The 6,000-nt window shown below is 38.7% G+C and overlaps 1 protein-coding gene across 3 annotated transcripts in view; it reads left to right on the top strand.

Moving 5' to 3' along the window:
* Positions 1–4,682: 4,682 nt before the first annotated feature.
* Positions 4,683–6,000, top strand: part of LOC100731149 (zinc finger protein OZF-like) — a 37,383-nt gene continuing 36,065 nt past the window's right edge. For 2 of the 3 annotated variants that reach the window (XM_063233844.1, XM_063233842.1), the window contains exon 1: positions 4,687–4,839. Coding sequence is in view for 1 of the 3 variants with exons in the window: in XM_013143292.3 (XP_012998746.1) it covers positions 4,837–4,839 (3 nt within the window). In the remaining 2 variants the exon portion in view is untranslated. Of the gene's footprint in view, positions 4,840–6,000 lie in introns of all 3 variants that reach the window. The other variant, XM_013143292.3, reaches the window with a different exon arrangement.

The raw sequence follows: 6,000 nt of genomic DNA, 5'->3' as shown, positions 1-6,000 counted from the left end.
AGGAAAACAATTGAAAGGTAGAAAAGTAAATTGAAAATGAATAAAACAGGGAAAAACATGTCAGGTGATGTGATAAAGGTAAAATTAGTACTGAATATGCCAGGCATGGTAGTACACAAATTTATTATCTCAGCACTCAGTAGTGTGAAGGAGGAGGATCTCGGTTAGTTTAAGGCCAGCCTAGTCTATAAAATAAGTTCAAGACCAGTCTGAACTATAGAGCAAGATCCTGTCTCAAAAATAATAATAATAATAATAATAATAATAATAATAATAATGTGTGTAATCCCAGCACTCAGGAAGCTGTGGCAGGAAGATTGCCTAAACTTCATAGTGATTCCAAGGTCAGCAGGAACTACAAATTAACAATATCAAAAAATACTACTGAAATCCTGTTGCTTATACTAGAATACAGGTGGTTATAAAAACAGGAAAATAGAAGAAAAAGGAAATGAAAATGTACCAAAGTAAGCCAAACTAATCAACATTCTAATCAAAACAAAAGCCCAGCAATTTTTCTTAACTCTAAATTCCAACATACATGTATCAGTTCTCCAAAATGTCCTGCAATATGTGCAAATAATAAGAAATGGTGAAAGCACTTGCCTCTCCAAAAATGCCACTAATGACTAGTTAATGGCCCAGTAGATCTTGAAATGTGTCCAAAATGATCTCAGATAGTGAAGATCTTTACCACATGCAACGACACTGTAGAATAACGTAAGAGAAGGCCCAAATTGTAGAGGTAGTAGATGCCTGAATTATACTTTTGAGCAGGAACCCAGGTAAAGTTCATCAAATTCCTAAACAACTTCCTTTCTTTTACTAACAAAAGAGTTCACAGGTACTAAATGTTATGAACATAAAAAGAAGGAATACTCCTGGGGGGAAAAAGTAGCCCCTTCCAGCTGCTGGAATCTCCCTGGTCCTACCTATTTCTGACTATGAGCTCCTGTGAAACTTTGCCACTGCTTATGCTTGTTTTGTTCTATTCTTTGGCTGGGAGAAAAAGAACATAGAAATATTTCTAACAGGAGACTCCAGGATACCAGACTCTGGCAACATTCAGAGAAGGCAGTCACATGACATTGACTATAGCATGCTGTTATTATATATCTCTTCAGCATTAAGCAATGCTGTTAATCTCTACCTAAGCAAAATGTATGAAATAAATTTTAGCACAATTTTGTATGGGTGAGAGAAAGTAATAAGTACGTATTTTACATAGTCATTAATATCCTTTGTTTTGCTGGAAGCAAACATTTGGGACGTTAAAACATAGCCTTTTCAAATAAGGATATATTCGTTTCTTTTTCATGAAAAGAGAAAAAGAGCAGTACTGATGTTGTCTGAGCAGAGATTCCTGGATGTACAATTTGCATATAGACAAATAGTATCTGAATTGACCAAGAGGAAACCCTTATAAATTTATATCACCTTGATTCTGGGAAAACATCTGGCTATCTTTACCACAGGGTAAAACACTGGCTTCATACTTTTAGTATTCAGCTCCTATCTCTATCCACAATGTTCTGATGTCAAGGGGCTAATGGCATCACCCAGTGCTGTCTCCACCAACCTTAGGAAAGCCTCTACCTTTGCATGAGCTAGGTTCCCTCTGCTCAGAGAGGGTTTTCAAAGAACCTTTGTTATGTGATCACAAAGGATTGCAATCTCTGAATTCCCCATGAATCCTCTCCCGATTCCCAACACGCTTTCAGATTGGCTTTCTGGGGAAAGCCATGGCAATGTCCTGTGGAGAAGTGCACACCAGAGGAAAAACACAAAGCATTCTAAGGAAGGCCCTTTACTCTGGCCTCAGGATGTGCATACCTGAGGACATCAAACAAAGGAATCCCTTTGACATTCTGACACTAACCATATTATAATGCAGCTCCTACAGAGTGGGCAAAACAGAGTTGAGTCACAAAGACAGAGTTCAAAAACTTTGGAAAGAATTGCCCATTCTGATTTGAGTGCAGAAGCAGAGAAATGAAAAATTGTTTTAGGTTGTGAAGTAGCTTGAAATATTCGACTATTCTGTGTATCTTGCTATTCAACCTACTCAGGTACCCAATGTAGCTGTTATGTCAATAGCTTTTAGTATGTGCGTGGGTCTGGAGATCTTTTTCTCTAAAGACAAGAGAGGGAGTGGGTTTTGCTGTCATCTTGTGTTATATTACATTGAATGTTATATAAAATATACAATGAAGAAGATATTATTCATTACAATTAAGTAACTATGGCACATTGATAGGACTGATTAGCTTTTTTGCTTTTGATTATCAGCTCAGTCTCAAGCCACTTGTTTTCCTTTCCATGAGGAAAAGATGAGTCTCATCCTTTTATCTCACTTGTTAATTATAAAAAATTATTTTTGCAGATTGCATCTTTTAATCATTATTTAGTTTTCCTGAAATTCAGATTATTCTTCATCTGAAAACTATGAATACTTTCCCAGTCACCAATAATCATAATATGATGCAAAGCAGAGAAGTCTCATCAAAGCCCTTTCAACAGTCTTTGAATTTCTTATAATTCCTAAACTATGATCTAGTTATGTAATATTCTATGTGTGTTTTCATAGTTCTTGTGGTGTGACAGGTTGTGCAGAATAGTGACAATAAGCTTGTTCTTCGGGTTCATACAAAATATCACCATGTTCACCACAAACAATTTTAAACAAACAAATGTATTTTTAAATTATCATTGAATTTCTATAAGATTAAATTTTAGAGTAGCTACACTATTTTTAAAGGATTAATACTTACACATGACAAGCAATTGTCTATAGAAATAATTAGATGGGTTTATATGCTATGAGAAAATTAAGAGTTTGTTCTAAAAAGATAAAGATGATGTGAATTGCTAGGTCTTTAGCATCTTGTGATAATGTTCAACTGGAATGGTGAGAGAACAAACAATACACAGAAAAAGTGGACAATTCCATTCAGTTAGCTCTTATCTCGATATTTCTCATATAGAAATGTTTCATGGCATCTATCTTTTTCAATAAACTGTAATCCATATATTTTGTATCCACATATGGTATCCTAGAATTATCTTTCTCTGCTTTAATAAGCTCAGAACGAAAACAAAGACTCTCTCAGGTTAAATTCAAAGAATGATTTCAAGGATATTTATGTCACAATTCATCAGTATTGGTTACAGTAGAGGAATAACCTGTATTGGGGGCACAATATTCAGTATAGCAATTTGAAGTGGTAATGCTAAGCCTAAAGAGGAAGGGTCATGTCCTTCCCCTTGGACCTTCCTGGGTTGCATATCTATTTGGTGTGTTGCGTCTAGCTCTGCAGAACAAATCTAGAAGGAGTGGCAACAGCCACAAGCTGCAGAGCAGTGGAAAGCGGGTGATTTCTGTGTGAATTTCATTGAGGCATTAACCTTCAAAGATTCATACTGAATAGCATCGTACTTTCCCTGGAAAGTGGCTTCAAGATGCAGTTTCTGGAGTCACATAGAAATATGTTAAAATGAAGAAAATCTGTGAAATTCGATCATAGAGAAAACAAAGTTATGTAATCTTCTGGAGAAAAGGTTGATGCATTTGGCAGTTTATTTTGTTCAGAATTCTACTATTAATGTCATTAATTTTGGGTATAAATACAAAATATCTGACATACAGAACTTTAAAATAAAATATTTATTTTACCTTATTGTTTCAAAGGTTGATGTGAGTTGTTATATGACTCCAACAGAGGAAATGCACAGTGAAAGGAAATGAAGAAAGAAAAATAACTGCTATATGAAAACAAAGAAGCACACAACAAGTTTACAGAAAGGAAGGTAGAGGGAAACGATAAGGCCCACAATGTCACAACCAGACACATCAGTAGTGTGTTCTACTAGGATTCTATGCACATCTCATACCAAACAAGATATTAAGACTATCACAGGGTTACAGAAAATATATTTCTTCTAGCAATATTAATATGTTGAATGCTGGAGTGTTTTGTCTTTTGAAGAGAGAATTACAGTGGGACCCTACAATCTTAAGTCCTTAAGTTTCCCTGCCTCAGTACCAGGAACTGTGTTTATCCAGTAATTGTACACCTTATTGACATGTGTTTTCTCAGCTTAAAATGAGTTATACTATGAGAAATTCTTGTGCATGAAAGCAATTTCCTTATTTATAATTTTTTGCCCCTTAAAACAGCAGGGCCTTTCTCTCTTCCTATGTGTCCTGGCCTTTCTTGGATTCATGACTTTCTCTTATAGTGATTTCACCATAGCAGATTAACTCTTCTAACACATGCACGACATCATTCTAACAAGCACACACAAGAAAAGCCCACTGAATCCAGTGGAGTAACCAGGTATAGTGGTGCATCTTTGTAAACCCAGCCCTGTAAAGGCAGGTGTAGAAAGATCACAGTATGTTAAAGACCAGACTGAGCTGCACAGTAAGTTGAAGAACAAACTAAATTATATAGCAAGACTGTGACTTAGAAACATCTCTGAAAAGCCAGGCGTAAATTCTAAGGTTAGCATCTTGGCAGAGAAACTGGGTAAGAACTGTAAGGGTTACAGCCCTCTGTTTGAGCTCCACTCATCCTGGTAAAGATTCCCTTCTGCTGTCAGTCTCCGATTAAAGGGCGGGCAATGGAGCAGGAGCCAATCAGCGTTGAGGGGCGGGCTGTATAAACTGTCCAATCAGGTGGCCCACGAGAGGAGGGACTCTGTTTTTTGGCTTCAAAGATCAGACAGTGAGCTCGGTCCTGCGAGCCTCTCTAGCTGGTTAGCCTTCCTTGCTTTAAGATTTCAGCTGGCTGCAGACTGCGCGGGAATCACCCGGGGAGACCCTCCAGCCACGCAATGGTGACGTTGTGGGACGGGTGCCCCTATGTGGACTAGCCTGGGGCGGTCTGGGTGGAAGCGGTCAGAACAGCAATGGCGACCCAGGCTAGCTCTCTGCTGCAGGGTCGCAATTCCTCGCGGTCTTGGCGCCGCGTATGATCCGTCCCTCTCGTCCAGCCTTGTGCAGGGCAATTTCGTGTACCCAGCACCCCGTCTCTCCACAGCCACCCACCAGCCTAGAGTGCGGATTCATGCAGCTCAGCCCCCAGCCGCGTCTCCTCTTGTGTGAGAATAGGAATTGTGAGGGGTTCAACTCGAGCGCTGTGGTCTGCGGAATCCCTGATATTCATTCCTCCAGCAGCTCTGAGAACCTCAGATTTAGTTTTCTGTGATACGCTGTCCCAAAGTCACAGTGTAGTTTCTTAGGCTTGCACTCTTTTGTGATAGATAATTGCTGCACTGCCAATGTGTCTCCACCTAGACAAACTCAGGATCAGTTATAATTTAATGCCGTGAGAATTGAGAGAAAAGTTTTCCTGGTGTGATGGTGTCCACCTGAACTCCAAGCGCCTGAGGGACTGAGACATGACTATGGCTGCAAGTTCCAAGCCAGTCTGAGCTATACATAATAAATTCAAGGCCAGCATGAACTACAAAAGGAAAAGATAGGTTTAACGTCGCTGGCGATGTGAATTATTGGTGGAGTGCTTGCCAAGCATGAGGTTACATACACGGCAAAGCAAAAAAAAAAAAAAAAAAAAAAAGGTGGCATCTTTACTGACAAAAAGACCACTTAAGTGAGGTCTTCCCATAGACTTTAGAATGCTGAGAGACATGGAGGAAATGTGAGTGTATTAGGAAGAACAGGAGGAGGATTTCCAGTTAGGGAAGACTTTGAATAAAAAGAGGTTGCCTGTTATAGGGACAGTGACAGTTACTGAACTTTGAATTGCTCGTGGGCTTATATAATTTGTTGGGAATAGAAAGGCAGAGGGATGATATCTCGTAATTGCTTTGACTCCTTGGACTATAGATACTGTTTTAAGAATTTAATTGCTAATTGAGTTGGACTTTATATATTAGAGTTTTGTAGGAGAAAGGCTGAAATGTGAGATGAGTGGTTAGTGATAAAAAGTTTTCTGTGCAGAGAGAAGCAAATGGGAGGAGAAGGGGATGGTGATG

Source organism: Cavia porcellus, unplaced genomic scaffold (assembly GCF_034190915.1).
Source record: "Cavia porcellus strain 051 isolate PalLab524CR breed Dunkin Hartley unplaced genomic scaffold, mCavPor4.1 scaffold_23, whole genome shotgun sequence".
Lineage (NCBI taxonomy): Eukaryota > Metazoa > Chordata > Mammalia > Rodentia > Caviidae > Cavia > Cavia porcellus.
Note: the sequence above shows the minus strand (reverse complement) of the source record. Positions and strands in the feature narration are given on the sequence as shown.